General features: G+C 52.5%; 6 protein-coding genes across 6 annotated transcripts; 3 read left to right on the top strand and 3 right to left on the bottom strand.

Annotated features, from left to right (window-relative positions):
- Nucleotides 1-1833: 1833 nt before the first annotated feature.
- CTAM01_08795 (endothiapepsin) lies at nt 1834-3380 on the top strand (the record flags this gene model as incomplete). Its single annotated transcript, XM_060524815.1, has 3 exons — nt 1834-2266; nt 2314-2799; nt 2863-3380. 3 exons carry the CDS (start codon nt 1834-1836, stop codon nt 3378-3380), a joined length of 1437 nt encoding a protein of 478 aa, XP_060380506.1.
- A 4185-nt stretch (nt 3381-7565) lies between these two features.
- Nucleotides 7566-7853, bottom strand: CTAM01_08794 (uncharacterized protein; the record flags this gene model as incomplete). Its single annotated transcript, XM_060524814.1, has 1 exon — nt 7566-7853. The coding sequence occupies one exon, from the start codon at nt 7851-7853 to the stop codon at nt 7566-7568; it is 288 nt and encodes a 95-aa protein (XP_060380505.1).
- Nucleotides 7854-9014: 1161 nt separating this feature from the next.
- Nucleotides 9015-9392, bottom strand: CTAM01_08793 (uncharacterized protein; the record flags this gene model as incomplete). The annotated part of the gene is made up of 1 exon (XM_060524813.1): nt 9015-9392. One exon carries the CDS (start codon nt 9390-9392, stop codon nt 9015-9017), a length of 378 nt encoding a protein of 125 aa, XP_060380504.1.
- Nucleotides 9393-10636: 1244 nt separating this feature from the next.
- On the bottom strand, nt 10637-10846 carry CTAM01_08792 (uncharacterized protein; the record flags this gene model as incomplete). The annotated part of the gene is made up of 1 exon (XM_060524812.1): nt 10637-10846. One exon carries the CDS (start codon nt 10844-10846, stop codon nt 10637-10639), a length of 210 nt encoding a protein of 69 aa, XP_060380503.1.
- An 892-nt stretch (nt 10847-11738) lies between these two features.
- CTAM01_08791 (uncharacterized protein) lies at nt 11739-12568 on the top strand (the record flags this gene model as incomplete). Its single annotated transcript, XM_060524811.1, has 2 exons — nt 11739-12156; nt 12264-12568. Coding segments are annotated over 2 exons (723 nt in total), but the record flags the coding sequence as incomplete, so codon positions are not given.
- Nucleotides 12569-13107: 539 nt separating this feature from the next.
- CTAM01_08790 (uncharacterized protein) lies at nt 13108-14988 on the top strand (the record flags this gene model as incomplete). The annotated part of the gene is made up of 3 exons (XM_060524810.1): nt 13108-13620; nt 13698-14338; nt 14394-14988. 3 exons carry the CDS (start codon nt 13108-13110, stop codon nt 14986-14988), a joined length of 1749 nt encoding a protein of 582 aa, XP_060380501.1.
- Nucleotides 14989-15467: the final 479 nt, after the last annotated feature.

The raw sequence follows: 15467 nt of genomic DNA, 5'->3' as shown, positions 1-15467 counted from the left end.
ATCACTAGGAAGGAAAAGAGAGAAACGAAAAAAAACGGCAGGAAGTCAACGAGTGACGGGGTATTGAAGAAAATCGCAGGTAGGAGCGACTCATAGATGGAGTTTAGTAGAACAACGTGGAAAGGAAGTCATTCACATCGTAAGCAGTGGCTGACACGTACGAAGACGCGTAAGGGGACCTGATGCCTTTCGGTGATAGGGGGGCAATGTTCGGGCGGTGAGTCTTTGTGAGTTGTTGGACTGTCACTGCCTCTTGGCAGATTTCAGAAATTCAAGCAGGCAAGTGGGGTAGCGGGGTATGTTGTGGTGACTAAGCAGCATCCTGGCAGTGCCTGGCTCGGGAATCTACTTCCACCTTGAGCTTTCCACCTTTTGAAGATTTGGGCAGCTGTCAAGCCACCATTCATTTCACCTTACCCATGAACACATACACACGCGCACATTCTCTCATCGCTTCTTCGATCCCTGAATCATCGGAATTCCGATGAAATGGTATTGGCCAGTCAACCGAGAGCTTGATGATGGATGGCCAATACCTGGCAAGATGAATGTGTCCCAACAGGATCTCGGACGGAAAATCAAGGCAACGACGCCTTGGAGAGATTAGCTTGCAGAGATCGACCTCGCCAAGTGATGGCGCTATCCTTCGCTCGGTTCCTATACCAATACGTTTGACGATGCCTCTTTGATACGCCTTATCAACGGGCTGACTTCTGCAAGTATCTCTAGTCGCAAACTCAAGCCGGGCTTATAAGCCATCGGAACCCGGCTGTCCCGACGTCAAGGAACGGACAACTTCTCCTACTGTCCGATCAGTATTGCATCAACCGGCTTTTTTCCTTCGGAACAAGCATTGTCTCTCCGTGATGTCAAATACTCACAACCGTCGCACATGTCCGGGGATTCGCCCGACGACTCAAGTGGAGTCGTCCAAGTCACAACAGCTGTCAACAGAAGGATGGAGAGCGGTTTCAGTTTTGCATGAATCTCGTCACAGCTATGCCACACCTTCTCCGACTCCCTTGTTCTTCTCGTCTCTGTATTAGACTTTGACCGTCAAGATACGTCGCAATCTATTTCTCCCGCTCTTTTCATCGCATGTCTCTGAGCAACTTCAGATGATTGATCATTAATTTTTCGCTTTCCCACATTACGGATGCCCTCGTTCAACATCACAAGTAAAGTCTTGACCTAGCTGGATGCGCTGCGGCTACAAACAGGGGTCTGGGAACCCAACAAATCGTCACGGGAGTTCGGCATCGCGACTTGGTTGACCTTGCGGACAGGGGTCGCATGCCTGACTTACAGTGTTTCGGAAGCCAAGCATACGGCCATAGAGGCCGCCTCACGAGTCCGGCGTACAGTGTCCGCGAGGAACCACGCTTTGAGTTGAGCTGAATGATCGACTGTCGCAGGTCATCTACGGATGCGCCTCTTTGGGAGACTGTCGACTCGTTGATGGCAGGCAGACTTGAACGATTCAGCCCCTGGCGCCTACATCAGGTCCTCGTCGCCAGGCCCGGAAAGTGGAATTTCCTCCTTCTGTCTCGCGATTCGTCATTGCCTGGATGGCGATCCAACTGGTGACTAGGTATTCGAGCATTTCGAAACGGCTGAGAAGGTCGATCTATGCGTTGCTACAATGGGAAGCGAACTTGGCAAAAGCTTGTGTGCTTATCTCTCCAGGACGCTCCGCGCTTCCAAGCCTTTTGTTTTCCTTGTGTCACTATCTCCATACTGTTCTTCTTCTAAGATCATTATTTGCTGAAAGCTCTGTGAGCTTCTCATCTGGCTTCACTCCTTCGCCAGACCTTTCATCTACCCCAAGTGGCCATGCGTTTCACCAAACCAGCTGCAGTGGCAGCATTCGTTCCCTTTGCTTCTCATCTAGTAGATGCGGCACCTCGAAAATTAGAAATTTCCACTCTAGGCGGCGCGGCCTTCCGAATCGAGCAGGCTCCCAATCCCGACTTTTACTATGGAAACAGGCGAGGGCCCATCGCACTGGCCAGAGCTTATTCCAAGTTCGGGCAGCAGATTCCCGACGATCTACTAGGGCTCATTGATCAAATCCTCGGAGAGCTTGGGTTGCTGAACGGAGGCAAAGGCAATGGCGGTCGTAAAGGGGGTAAGGGTGGCGGCAAAGGAAAGGGTAAGGGAGGGAAAGGAGGCAATGCTGGTGCTGGTGGTTCCAAGGGCAATGGTACAACCACCACTCCCGGAGGTGGAGGTAACAAAGGCAATGGCACGAAGACACCTCCAGGTGGTAAGTTGATATGTCGGCTTCTTGGGATTAAGCTCACAGTCCTGAAGGAGAGGTTGCGGCGATTCCCGCCGAGTTCGACAGCCAGTATCTCTGCCCTGTCCAGATCGGCACACCGCCCCAGACTATCCCGCTCAACTTCGATACCGGGTCCTCGGATCTATGGGTCTTCAGTAGCGAGACACCCATAACCCAAGTCGCGGGGCAGACGGTGTATAACATCAACGCCAGTACAAGTGCCAAAGTCCTCCAGGGTGCTTCTTGGTCAATCTCCTATGGCGACGGTAGCTCGTCCCAAGGTAATGTTTTCATGGACACTGTCACGATCGGCGGCGTGACTGTAGAGAGCCAAGCAGTCGAGTCTGCTACTCAAGTGTCTTCGTCATTTTCCCGAAACAAGAACCAGTCTGGTCTTGTCGGACTTGCCTTTGGCAACATCAACACCGTCAAGCCTGCCAAGCAGAAAACCTTTTTCGAGAATGCAATGAACAATCTCGCCATGCCACTGTTCACAGCAAACCTCAAGAAGGCAGCTGGTAAGTCTCAAATTCTCACGTCAAGGCCCCTTCGGAACTATTCACTAATTTCGCAATCACAAGCTGGAAACTACAACTTTGGCTTCCTCGACTCGACAGAGTACACGGGCGACATCACCTTCGTCCCCGCCAACACGACGCAAGGCTTCTGGCAATTCACAGCCCAAGGCTTCGCCGTCGGCTCCAACGGCAGCGCGCCCACCTCGGCCCCTCACGCCGCCATCGCGGACACGGGCACGACGCTCATGCTGCTGCCTGACGCCATCGTCTCGGCGTACTACCAACGCATCGCGAGCGCAAAGTACGACGCGACCAACGGAGGCTTCGTCTTCAACTGCAAGGACACGATACCGTCCTTCACGGTCGACATGGGCAAGTACCAGGCCGTCGTCCCGGGTGACTTTATGAAGTTTGCTCCCGTCGACGGGCAGACGGTTGAGACTTCGACGACGTGCTTTGGGGGTATACAGAGCTCTGCGGGTTTGCCCTTTGCGATTTACGGGGACGTTTTCCTAAAGTCGCAGTTTGTGGTGTTTCATGGCGGAAATAAGGAGTTGGGGTTCGCGAATAAGCCCCTTTAATGAGTAAAGGTAGACAGACGCTGGACGTTATCTGTTTTTGTAATGATGCTTGAGGTGAAAGGTAGCGCAAGGCTGGATGGCTCCCAGCAGCGGCCATCATAGACGGCATGTTCATTTGCTTATTTGGTAGAACAGATTCGAAAAATAGAAAGTAATTTCTATCCTTTGGTGCCTCGGCCCCAGTAACCTGCTCATCAAGAAGGTATCCAGCCGTCTTTCTTGGAACTTCAGGCTCCCCACCCACACATTCACCACTCCCAGTGCCGCCCCCCCCCCCCCCCCCCCCCCCCCCCCCCCCCCCCCCCCCCCACCCCCCCCCCCCCCACCCCCCCCCCCCCCCCCTTTTCCCCTCCCCCCCCCCCCCCCCCCCCTCCCCCCCCCCCGTGCCCCCCCCCCCCCCCCCCCCCTTTTCTCATCCCAACATTCAAGCCACCCTCACCCGGACGGTCAACCCTTCATCTACAACATTTTTCTTCATACGAATACCTGCCCCGGGGGACGCCCCGGGAACGCATTAGCCGAGCGGTAAAATACCGAGCAGAAAATTCCCCTAGGGGGGTGGGGTTTTCATAGGGTCGGGGTTCAACACCCCTTCTCCGAACTTTTAGGAGAAATTTTCTAGAGATTTTTTTCTTTTTGGGTGGCTGAATTTTGAGTGCATGGTATCAGGAGTGGATAGAGATGGTATATATGTAGTTGTTTTTGTGGTTCGAGAAAGGTTGCTGATGGTGATGGTGGTGATGGTGACGTGTGTTGTTGTTTACTGGGTTGTTGTGGTGGTTGCGAGGGAAGGCGCGCGGCGTGTGAGGTAGGTAGACAATATCGACTTCGCTCCTGCCTTGAACAGATCTGAGGACTAAGGCGAGGAGAAATATGGCCAAGCATCTTTCGTGTATTCCACCTTTCAGGTAAATCTGGAATTTAGAATGTAAGCGATGCCTTCTCGCGCCTGGGGACCATATACCCATCTCCTTACGTTTCCTCGACCAAGTATACTGGCCCTATAGATGACCTTGATATTCCCCTAGTAAATATACCAAATATCCGAATGCTTGCGCAAAGGGAGAGATCTCTTATGAGCGATAGGGTCTCGCCCCTACCTCCTACTCCGGTTCGAGATCATGAGGGAGAGTACTACTGGTGAAGTGATTGGATACAAACTCGTCCCAATCCCCAGCACCAGCATTCGAAGGACGACTGAACACCGGAAGACAGAAGCCGTTCCCAAAATCGTGATACTCAATCCTTCCGGTTTGTTATAAGAGAGAAATAATACTAATTTATGTATCTAGAACTGGGTACTTTGTTCAGCCAACAAAGGAGATGGTTATTTGGCTATCGCATATCGGTTATCCATGTTCAGCATCACGCCCAGCCGCCCTTCTAGCCGTTCGATGCCCCCCACCCGGCTCTCCTCCCTTGTGTAGGTCATTTGGGTCAAGGTATCCGGACCGCAGGACTTGGAAGCAATCGCTCAAACCAGCTGTGCCACGCGCACGGGGGCTCGATGGAGACAGAGGACGCTCCTGCTTATCTGTCCATCATGCGATACTTGATCATGACGACCCTCAAGTTGTACACATCACCACTGTTTGGTGGATTCTAAGACCCTCTAATGTATCGTACAAGCCAAACAAATCACTAAGGCGGAGAAGAATTAGACGGAAATCAAGATCGACCTACATGTGCGCGCGAAGACAGCGTTTCGGTAAAAAAAAAAAAACTCACGATTCTTTACTTTAGGCTCAGTCTTGTATAACGATGCACGAATAACCCAACAAATGTCCTATATCACGGTTCGCTGGCGTGACGTATCTTGCACCTGTGCTACTACACCACCGCGGCTTCGATGAATATACACCTGCCATATCAGGGTGTCTGCCTACTACTTTGCCCATTATCCTTCGCCGTCCACTAACAGGCCGACTCAGAGGAATTCGTGCAAAAAGTTTGCAAAGGACTCAACAGAGTCAGAGTAAGATCTCAGTCCCCTCTGCCATTGATCTGACATTTTCGTCTTTGATTTCGACTTCACATGGATGAACCCCCTTACCCCCCTCCTGTGCCAGGTCAGTCTATCCACGCCCACGGCAATGAAATGCCAAAACTACGGCCGGAATTTCTTAGGCAAGTCTGTATTAGTTTTACCGGAAGCGACAGGTTATTCCAAACCTCCGACGGTAGATACGCTCGTGAAAATCCGGAGCATTCATCACGAGGAAATAAGTCACAGGATATCATGTCATATATCAAGCCAACTAGCAAGTAAAGCTGCGAGCCATTGCACACGGAGTACTCGGACGAGATTGCCTTCGCATGGAATCTGGACAGATATCCGAGTGAGCAGCTTCGCGCCGGAGGGGGGGGGGGGGCTTATTCCAACCTCGCTAACATTCATATCCCCATCTCAGATACTCTCCCGTCGTCAATCTCACGCCCCTTCAAATCCACGCCCCTTCGAATCGTAGTGCCTCATGAGACTCTGATGACTCATGCCGTGCCGGAGAATCGCCGTGACCAGCATTATACAAGAAAGGTCCAAACTACCGGCGCACGAACGCGGTTGATCTTTCATCAACTATGAGTAGGGCGACTATCATCAAGAGTAGAAGCGGACCCTGATTGCAACTGTACACTGATATAGCGAGTAGACGTCGCCTGTCCAAGGAGCAAGTATGGAGATTACATTGCCACTACTGTGTTACATCCATGTTACATCAGCTATGGCCACTGAGTGACCGATACGTCGAAACGCACGGCTGTATTGTTGATACCCAAGGTAAGGTTGCATCCTGATTATCAAGTTGAACCGTTATATTTGTAGTTTCTCTTACCTTTCGTTGGTTAAGCAGTATCCGAGGTAGTACCAACCCGAGACGCATTCAGCTCAGGCAACATGGTATCTTCAAGGACCCTGGTACTTCGCTCACTGCTCACTTGATCTGGTCCATCATTCGAAACAGCAATTCCATCTCATGGTCTACTACTGCCTTGGGGCACTTGGGAACTCTAATTATTGTGAACAGCAGGTTATCCGTAGTCATTTTTGAGCTACCGGTGGATACCTGACGAACAAGGATTACTGTAAGGGGTATATCAGTCTGTTGGTGTACGATATGATATGTCATGTTTCGGCAAGGGACCCTAAAGAGGGAGATATATGCAGCATGCTGTAAATTTCCATATTATTCCTTGCCCGTCTCACATGCTAATGATCTCAGGGAAATACGGAAACAACCAAGGGCATTCTCGAGACTGTGGTTGATAATCACATGTGAAGATATATCACGAGGAGATCACATGGTCTATTAGGCTGATGTCCACAAATGATGACCGTGTGAATAGGGACAATTGAGCTATATTCAGGAGTAACTCTGGAAGAACTCAGCCAGTATATCACAACCAGCCGATGGTATACTCTTGTGACTGAGTCAATGTCAAGAGTGGCGTCCGCTCTAAATTAGGTGAGCAATCACCAAGGTCTGGGACCGCAGGCGACTCGGTCAGGTGAGAGTTGAGCCGCAAACTTACTAGGGCTAGTGACAACGATTCACCGGCTACTTGGTACGCGAACCTGTGTGTCACCTCCGCAATGGTAGCAAAGGCGGGTAACCAGTATAAGAAGTCCCGCATTTTGCAGCAACTGCCGAGGCTTGTCTTACGTCCTGAAGCAACATTCAATAGCCACCCCCATTCAAAGTGTGCCAGGTGACTGAGGCTGAGGGCGTGGTCCATCAAGTCGGCTAGACGCCGGGCGCCGACCGCTTCAGAGGCCGTTCGCGCCCGCGTTGCCGCCCATTGTCACACCTCGTTGAAGCGGCTTCGGTCGGCGGGAGGTTCCCGAGTCAGTCCTAAAGCGGAATGGGGCGATATCGGAGGCTGGCCAATCCCACTGGCCGCTGGTGGAACCATCGTCTGGCGTCTGCCATCCGCCAGCCTGCCGTTCCTTCACCGTGCGGGATTTGACATCTTACTTCATCATTGCCCAATCTTCGGCGATGGGCAGATGGGCCTCAAGGTCAGCCAGTGAGCTTCTGGCCCCGGCTCTGGTCCCATCTATTCAATGGCCGGAGGAATGCAGACCGAGATAAGTGATGAGCTCGGAGGGGTGGGGACATTGAGCTCACCGGGTCCCGACGATGAGATGGATGTGGCACCCGCTGCCCGCTCCCGCCACCTCTTTTTTCATGTTGTGCAAGGACGGCAGGCGCCATGGACAAAGGTGGTTCGGTCCGATCCTGATGATGTGCTGAACAGTCGCGCTGGTTGGACTATTCCAAAAGTCCAAACCGACATTTTGAGAAGGCGAATTTCAATGTCCGGGGCGGTAGAGAATCCATAGCTGAGAGAGGTTCGGCTGTAAATGTTGATGTTGTTTTTCCTGCACATGCCATGCAGGCCGACAAGAACAGACGGCGCGACGGCTATCTGAAGCGCGAATCCCACCAGTATGTACGCACGTCTTTCGTGCATATGCCGCTAATCATAGACACACCTTGACTGTGCCAGGTCGTCGACACGGCAGGAGAGGTCTGGAAGGACGAATACAGGCATACCGTAGAAGTGGATATTTGCCGGCTGGATGGTCAGTGGTGTTTTGACGCCGGCCCTTTGTCGATGGGAATGCCGGAGTTGCAACGTTGATACACACAATAGAGGCATAGCCACGGTGTAACTGGCAAAGGGTGGCTGGCAATTCGAAATGCGACTATCAATACTGCCGCCTTTGCCAGCCAAGGCATCTCAAGAAGCAACGACGCGATGAACACAGCGTCTTTCACCCGTGATCCTTGCAACTGGCAAACTTAACAAGGAAAAGCATGTTTTGACTTGGGCCGTTGCATCGCATGGCCATCTGAGTAGACAAAAGCATTGCAAAACATGCAGCAAAACGTTGCGGCCTTCATCTCGTTCGAGGGGAAGCGCAGATGCAGCGGGATTGTGAGGTGGATGATGATTCGTGAATCAGGCCAAAAGAAAGAAAGACTCAAGTGCTAGTGTGGGGGGATGAGCGGAGACCTATCGGAAAGGGAGTTGCGGTGAGGCTGGCGGTATTTTCCGGTGAAGTCAGACTCATTGGTTGAACAAGTGGGCGAAAGGAGTGAGAAAGTGAGAGGATGGATGGACGCAGCATTCGGTTCTTGTTCGTGGGGCAAAAATCGGTGGATGTGACCGACTCACAGGCAGCGCGCAGCGGATGGGATATCGTGAGTGAGTAGGAGAGGTATCGACTCTGTCGAGGGACAGCTTCAGGCTGGATTGGGGCAAGTTAGCCTAGCGAGCCCAAGCAAGGTAGATGCCGACCTCAAGTCCAATCTTGCACATCCTTGAGGATAGACCAATGGGTTGTTGAGGTATTGCGTAACGAGATAGTGCTCTGATCTCGAGTCTGTAGGTTTCCAATGAATCATATTGTTCATTGTTCTCTCTGCATTGGGCTGTTGTTGATGTCCGACTAGAGCGCGGATAATTAGAAGAGGAACCGAGCCATTGGCCCATGGCTGTGGGGGTTGACAGCCCCCGCTTGGATGCATTGGAAGTGCAGTAAAGGGTTTGGTGGTCAGTTGTTAACTTGTTGGAGACTTGCAGTTGCAGGCTTGCAGCCCGAAGCCTGAAGGTGAACCAGCGACTCAGCTAGCCGATCTTGCTACTCGGTGGGCGGAAGAGCAGGGAGCGGGCGGGCGGGACGAGACCTGACCATGAGACGAGAAGGCACAGCGTATCCGTACAGCGAAAAGTGAAGGAGACGGTGACAGGGACAGGACAGGGTCCACGTGGTGCGCATGACATGTCTTTCTCTGCCAGGCCCGGTTGGTGTTGCATCGCCAGAGTTGCTTCCCCATTGTCCTTCTCGTCATGATTTGCTCTATGGATGCGGGTGTTTTGATATCGTTCCTCGCTTCCATCAGTCAGGCAGTGAAGAGGCAGGTTTAGGCAATAAGCGCAAAACGGCTGGCTGTATGGAAGGGGATGGAATCTCGTGAAGTGTAGTTTTGCAGCGACAGAGGTCATTGACTTGGGTCTCAGCTGCTGCTTGGTTTCCGAGCTTCTCCGTAGTCAAGCCGCACATGCCAAGCGGACAGGACATGGCTAGACGCCCCCTAGCCGAGACACCGAGAACAGACGTTCACACCATTCCTCGGTCGGTGAGCATATTGGCTCGTTGAAGATCATCGGCCGGGCCGCGCGACTCAATTGATGGGCTGGGCTGGGCTGGGCTTTATTGACTGGGCTGCGAATCCTGCGCGAACGCCTGGATGTCTTTGAATATCGGGCGCATCTGTTGAATCTTCGGGTCTAAGTGAGGCCATGCCAGATCGTAATGCGAGAAGTTGTCCTTGTGAATGTGTGCGTACGGATATGTGTGCATGCCTAAGACAACGGATCTTTCAGTGTCCTGGACATTTCTGCCCTGCCCTCTCCGATCCCATGCAATGGTAGTTCTACCTTGCCTTTTGACTTGGAGCTGAAGGTGTGGACACTGTCGCAGTGATGGCTGGGAGTCTGGGACGCTTCAGCAATGACCCCATAATTCTACTCGATTCAAGCATCTCGTTAAGATCTAAGGTGGATCGCGGGGGAGAAGGGTGAGCAGACAAGAACTGGCTGGCCAAGGTAACAGGTCAAGGTACGGATGCTCTGTGTGGTGGTGATACCTAGGCTGACGGTTGGTGGTAGACTGGATTAGGTGAGGTGGTCAGGTATTAAGGTAGGCGGACGAGACAAGACGAGAAAACGCCGATGGGAGAAAAAAAAAAAGACTAGAGGTTCGGAGCAGAGAGCGGCGGTTTAGCGGTTTAGCGGTTTGGCGGCAAGAGCAACCGTCGTATTTCCTCTCTCACCTGCCAACCCGAGACAGGTCTCCCGTCCTCCATGCGTGCCATGGAAGCTCACCGTCGGGCAAAGTCACTTCCCTGCCAAAATGACGGCACGGAGTACCTTGAGGTCTTGGATAGGGAAGGTGTCCCCGCCACGGCGCAGCAAACTGCCCGTGGCCCATCGCTCCATCCCACTTCACACCTCGCACCTTCCCACCTTTTGCAGAATCTGGTGCGTGCGCGTGTGGAGGTGAAGGGTCACCACCCCCCAGTGGCCCCCCTGGACCCTTCCTTTGACGTGCCAGGCGCTGTTTCCCCCTCCTTCCCCTCCAAGGGTTAAGGAAAAAAAAATTAAAACGGTGCCGGGTCAAGCGCTCCGCGAAGCCTGACAAGTGAGGTTGTCGACTTTCCATTTGCTACCTTACCTATTCCTGGATGTCAGGTAAGGTAAGGTAGGTAGGTAATGGGAAAGAACGCTGGAACAATAACTACCTCAATATGCAGTGGCTGGTACAAATGCGGGTGCGGCTTCCTTTCCGAGATGTTCCAAGGTCGGGTTAGTTGAGGTGAGTTGGAAAGAGTGCACCTCAGTTCCTTCCTTCCATTAGGTTGAGTGACTGAGTCCAAGTGACTTGAAAGAAATAGCATGAGGCAAAGTACCTGCCTTGGGTATATCAGCAGCCACCACGGAGACGAGGTACTTCATGAGTACATACCTTTCTCTACCTAAGGTAGGTAGCCCAGAATGCAGATGCAGATGGCGATGTAGACAAACCTGAGGTGCACCATGGGGTAGCAGGTGAGGTGGGCTGGCCAGATCGAATGGAAGCTGACTTGGAGGTTAAGACTGGCACGACTAGGCTCGGCTGGGCTGTGTCGTGCGACTTACTACTGCGCACCTGCCTTTCTCTGCTCTGTACGAATGAATACCCGACGACTGCTTCCTTGAGCCCATTCTTCTCTCTCTCTCTCTCGTGCTCTGCCATAGTTTCTTATTCATTTCTTGTTCAACTTGCAAGTGCCTATCATCCTACATCCATCTCCCCGAAAAAACGATTGAGCCATTCAGACCTCAAAGCTTGCATTGCATTGAATCTCGCATGGACGTAGTCACCTAAGGTGCAACGGAGAGTTGAGGTGAGCGAAAACCTTGTGTGAAGAAGAAAATATGATGATGTTCACACTCATCCACGAATGGAGACTTTGGTGAAGCGTGGTGCTGGAAAAGAAGAGGAACCCGGTCCTCTTGTTCTTGAGATATCCACACCTGCCAGTGCAACGACTCAGAAAACTTGAGGAAAGGACCGGGGGCCTCGACTCTGCGGGGATTTCTTTACCTTACCTACCACGCGTCTTGGCTTGTGTACTCTGTCTCTCTGTGTGTCTCGCTCTCTAACTCCCTTTCTTAGCAAGCAGAGAGTAAAGACGGACGGAAACGAAGCAGCAAACATCTTCAGATACCTTGAACCATAAGACCCGGTGAACGGAACATAGAAAGAAGGCCGACTACCTACAGAGCATCATCAAAGAACCAGAGTAAAACCGCTCAGCGTCGGCAAGCAGCAGCAACACAAGAAAAACATCAGACCGAAACCCGGACCCAGACCCGCTCGATAAAAGTCACAACCCTCACCTGGATCAATCACTCAGCACCAAAGCCCAAGCATCGAAACTCTGTGAACCCAAAATCCACAACATCCACGATCCCTGTCGCAGGGTTGTCTCGTTTCTCAGTCTCGTCCCTCTCCTTCCTACCTTGCCTTGTGCTACACCTCTGCAAGTCACTCGGTTCACCTCAGTCGACGATACTCGCTCGTTACCTACCAATAAGGGCTTTTTAACCGCCGTATCTGTTTTCCGTGTATCTCTGACTGCAAGAAACTCGGAGAGAGGTTTAGTTGTACCGGCCCGGTCAACAGATTTCCATCCATCCATCCATCGATCCATCCAGACTGTAAGTATGTATGTCTCTCTTTCCACCTACGTAGGCCCAACTTCCCCCGTCCCCTTCACCCGTTCCCATCCCCATCCCCATCCCGGCCTGAACTGATCGGTACCTTGCCAGAAGTATCCATACCTCGTCGCTTTTTCTCTTCTCCCACCACAACAACAACATCCAAATCCACGCAATCGACATATTGGAGAAGGTTTTGCACCAGCCAGAGGTACCACCAGCGACCAAACCATAGTCCACTGCCACCTCCACCACAACCAGCCCACCACCACCACACTACTGCGTACGGGCACTACCAGAGGTTCAGTACCACCTCACCTCCCGATCTCAATTCCCAGCGCCGTACCTTACCGGGGGTCCTGGTCCGTGCTTTCTTCGCTCTTTCCCTCTCCGGTGCTCGGTGCACGTACCCTTAAATCCTGACCGACCGACCTTATTTTTATTCGTGCACCTTGGCCTCGGCCCTCATCCTCCCACCTTCACACACCTCGAATTGAGACGGTCGTCCACCGAAACCAAGTCTGATTGTCCTTCTTTTATTCTCGACCGTCCCTGCGGTGGTTTCTTCCGGTTTCCGGGTCTCAATTGGCATCATTTGCCCTCGGCGCATTCTCTGTTTGGCTGCTCCCCGCCTCCGAGGACCCGTTTCTTTTACCCCTCACTTTTCTCTGGTCGCTCTTTCGCGTCGGTGAATCTCGGTGGGGCACCACCACACAATCTGCCCAACTTCAAAGAAAAGGCGCGACAGCCAGACAGAGCCAAGTGCGTGTGTGTATGAGAAGAGAAGGGGCGCGGGAATTCCACTAGCCACCCTCTCTTCTTCTCGAACCTCTTTTCTTCTTCTCTCTTCTCTCTCATCTTTTCCGCCACATACAATTACACCAACGTACACCGAGGATGGGTCAAGGGTAGTTGCTGCTGTGACAAAGGGAATAAGACAACACAACTTGCAAGCATGCATCCGGCTCCGAGTCTGTTAGAGGCGCCTCCGAAGAATGGCAGCGAGGAGTCTGGAAACAGACCCCAAACTGGCTCACCTTCAATGTCTCATCATGAGCTGCCTCAATCGCAACAGTCTCCGCTCCAACAACAGCAGTCATTGCCAGCGCAGCATCAACCGCAGCAGCAGCAAACGACTCCTCAGCACCAGTCCCAGCAACCTCCTCCCACCCCCGGTCAGTCGGCTTCTCCTCCGCTGAGGAAGGACACCAACTCGTCCATATCAACTCAGGCCACGGCGGCATCCGCTGCCACCAATATGTCCGTGGACACAAGCAACACATCGTACAGTGCCGACACCTCTCCTAACTTAACATCCATATTCCATGTAAAGGATGGCTCCGACGTCTCTAACCGGGTCCGCGCGAGCAGGAGGCGAACCGGTCCTTTGTCCCAGCAACAGAGAGAGAAAGCCGCACTCATCAGAAAGCTGGGCGCCTGTAATGACTGCCGCAGAAGGAGAGTTGCAGTAAGTCACCCGTGACCCCTTCACGTCTTTATTATCAAAAAGTGCTCACCCCTGCTGACAATCCTGCCCTTGCCAAGTGCCATCCTAGCCATCACAACATGACATGGGAGGATGCCGTCAGGAAATATCATAGGTCTCACAGTCCCAGCATCCAGGATATCGCCCCGTCTATGGCTGGCCAGCGGCCCCTCAGCCCAGCGCCGGCCCTGAACAACAACAATGTGAAGTCAATGTTCACGCAGGACCCCGAGGAGATGGAGATAGACTCCCCAACGCCTCCTGGTGGTCACCGGCTCAGCGAGTCTCGCATTCGCACGCCACTCCCGACCGGCCCCAGGCTCGACAAGCCTCCAATTTTGCCTGGTATTGATAGTCTTAAATCTGACTTACAGACCAATGTTTCGAGAATTCTGTCTACTCCCAGTCGGAGCCGCTACTCAAGTGCGCAGGCCTTGCTTCTGTACTGGCAGGACGACCCTGATTTCAGCGTTGGAAGCTCCGTCAAAGAACTAGGAGAAGTTTTCGACCAGTATTACCGATATACGTTTTCGATCACAACTATTCCGTCTGCTTCAGAGGCCTGCAAAAGCCCGTGGAGATGGCTCTCGCGCAAGATTACCGACTTTGTGGAGGACCGTGATCAACGGGACGTTCTAAAGATTGTCTACTACAATGGTCATTCCTACTTAGACGGCAACCGGGAAATGGTGCTCGCCAGGTGAGTACTTCTCAAGTAGCCTTCTCAGGAGGCTTGTAACCTAACGTCTTGCCAGCTCAAAAGACAAGGACAAGGCCGAGACTATCCGGTGGAGTGGTATTCAGCAGGTGCTTGAGGAGGCCTGTTCAGACACTCTGATTGTGATGGACGCCGCATTCTTTCCATCTTCCAAGATGCACCGCCAGCAAGGTGTCTTGGAACTGGTGGCTGCTGCTGTATCCGAGGAGCACTTCGATGCCCTGGATCGATGCACGTTTACCAAAGTTCTCACCGAGCACCTAAAAACACGCGCTTCACAACGATTCACGAGCCCCTTCTCTGCCGCAGAGCTTCACTCAAAACTACTGTCCAATTATCCTTCTCTCGTTCAGGATAGGAACCCTGAAAAGGAAACGATCACCAGCTTTCCGTCTCCGCTCCATATGCAAATGTCCGGAAACGCTCGACTACCCTCAATTCTTCTCGCACCTCTTAACATTGGTCCCTTGAGGACGAGCCTTCCGTTCGGTACAGAAGGTCAGCAACTGGTACTGTCATTCCGGATAGGAGACGAACCGATCGACATTGACAACTGGACCGAATGGCTGAGAATGATGCCCGAGGGTGTCAAGGATGTGAGGGTTGACGGCCCTTTTCGACCATCTAGATAGGTTTCTGGTGGATTGAGACATCCAAGAGACGGGAAGCTGGGTCACTCGAGACGGGCGTCGAAATAACCTGACGGTGCTTTGCCGCCGCATTATACGTTTTATCAATTCTCTTAGTCCTACTTCGACAGAGGACATCATCAGGGGGAAACGACGAGGCTACGGAACAGACCAGACGCTGCGTAGGTTAAAACTTCACTGTCAGGCGCCACAGTTTGAGTTACTCAATGAGTGATCAAACCGACCCGTCTCCGCCGAAACCCCTGTTCCTCTCAGAGCCCTTTGCTGGGCCTGCTTTTACGCGTTAATGACTGATTTTCACGACATTGCATCATTCATACCTCCTCGTTAGGTCTGGGAGGCGAACGGTCGGAGTCGGGAGAGTCATACATATTATTTTTCCACAGCAAACAACCGGGCGTCCTGGTCAATCTACACAGGATTTGGGAGGAGGTCCGGTATTGGGGGCGAGAGATTTCACA

Source organism: Colletotrichum tamarilloi (assembly GCF_030869305.1).
Source record: "Colletotrichum tamarilloi strain Tom-12 chromosome Unknown Scaffold_32.1, whole genome shotgun sequence".
In the NCBI taxonomy this organism is placed as follows: Eukaryota; Fungi; Ascomycota; class Sordariomycetes; order Glomerellales; family Glomerellaceae; genus Colletotrichum; species Colletotrichum tamarilloi.
Note: the sequence above shows the minus strand (reverse complement) of the source record. Positions and strands in the feature narration are given on the sequence as shown.